The sequence below is a fragment of the Acanthamoeba castellanii genome (genome assembly GCF_000313135.1).
Source record: "Acanthamoeba castellanii str. Neff unplaced genomic scaffold scf7180000084638, whole genome shotgun sequence".
NCBI classification, from domain to species: domain Eukaryota; phylum Discosea; order Longamoebia; family Acanthamoebidae; genus Acanthamoeba; species Acanthamoeba castellanii.
Window position 1 is genome coordinate 28374 of NW_004457599.1, and position 981 is coordinate 29354.

The following is a 981-nucleotide window of genomic DNA, read 5'->3' on the forward strand; positions in this document are numbered from 1 at the left end:
AAAGCTATTATCTGAAACCCGAAAAATATGGGACTGTTGTACTTTTATTACTTTCTTATTTACACTTTCCGGAACTCCAACTCATATCTCCACCACCAGCTGAGGGCGACCACGCGCCGTCCGACAACGCCTTACACACCCTCACGCCGTTTCGTGGGTACGTTCACATTCCTCCTGCCAAACGAAGCTGTCTGCTGATCGCAAGTCCTACTTCGGGCAGGTTTGTGCCCGTCTACACGCCATCAATGGTTCGCATGCCACTCACGATTACGCCCGAGGAGATAGCTACCCTCACCAAGAGGTGCGGACTGTCGTTTGACTGGTCGTTTCCGTCGCCTTTGGCTAATCCCCGTGTTGTGTGTCTGCGGTTCCTGCTAGTCCACGTGAGGATGAACCGCCCATGGAGAAGAAGGACGAGCTGCCATCAACACCAACCTCATCAAAGGCCAAGGGCGACTCTTCGCCCTCGCCATCGCCCTCGCCCTCTCAGGAGAGCGAGAAAACGGGCCACAAGCGAAAGCGGTACTCGATTGCGCTCACTTTTTTCTTTCTTCTTCCCAACGCTTCTAGTCGCTGTTACTCACTTACGCCCCAAACAGAAGCGACCAATCTGCGGCCGAAGTGGGTTCGATTATGGAGGACATGCGCCAGGCCGGAGCACAGGACGGCATCACCTCTACGAGTGCCAGCACCCAGCGGTAATCCTTCCCTTTTGTTTGGCACAAACGCACCCTGCTCTCGTGCAGCGCTGATCGATGTGGTCCTCTCGCGCGACAGACCTCTGGGTGAAGGCGAAGCTGCGTTTCTGAGCCTGGTGATGCAAGCTGCCAACAGCGAGCCAATCGATGATATGTCGACCGAGCCGACGGCGTCGCTTCCCGACCAACTGCTCGAGTCCTTCATCGTCCGGTATGGTGCCCCACACATTCGAAATCTCTTTTTCTTGAATAGTTTTACCTATATTTAATTCCTAATTCTGTT

The 981-nt window shown here is 54.0% G+C and overlaps 1 protein-coding gene across 1 annotated transcript in view; it reads left to right on the forward strand.

The window, feature by feature from the left end:
* Positions 1-400: 400 nt before the first annotated feature.
* The window catches only part of ACA1_343730 (uncharacterized protein), a gene marked incomplete at both ends in the record, with an annotated part of 2323 nt that continues 1742 nt past the window's right edge, over positions 401-981 (forward strand). The window contains 3 exons of the mRNA XM_004347201.1: positions 401-522; positions 600-698; positions 778-909. Of these exons, the coding sequence (XP_004347251.1) occupies positions 401-522; positions 600-698; positions 778-909 (353 nt within the window). The remainder of the gene's footprint in view (positions 523-599; positions 699-777; positions 910-981) is intronic.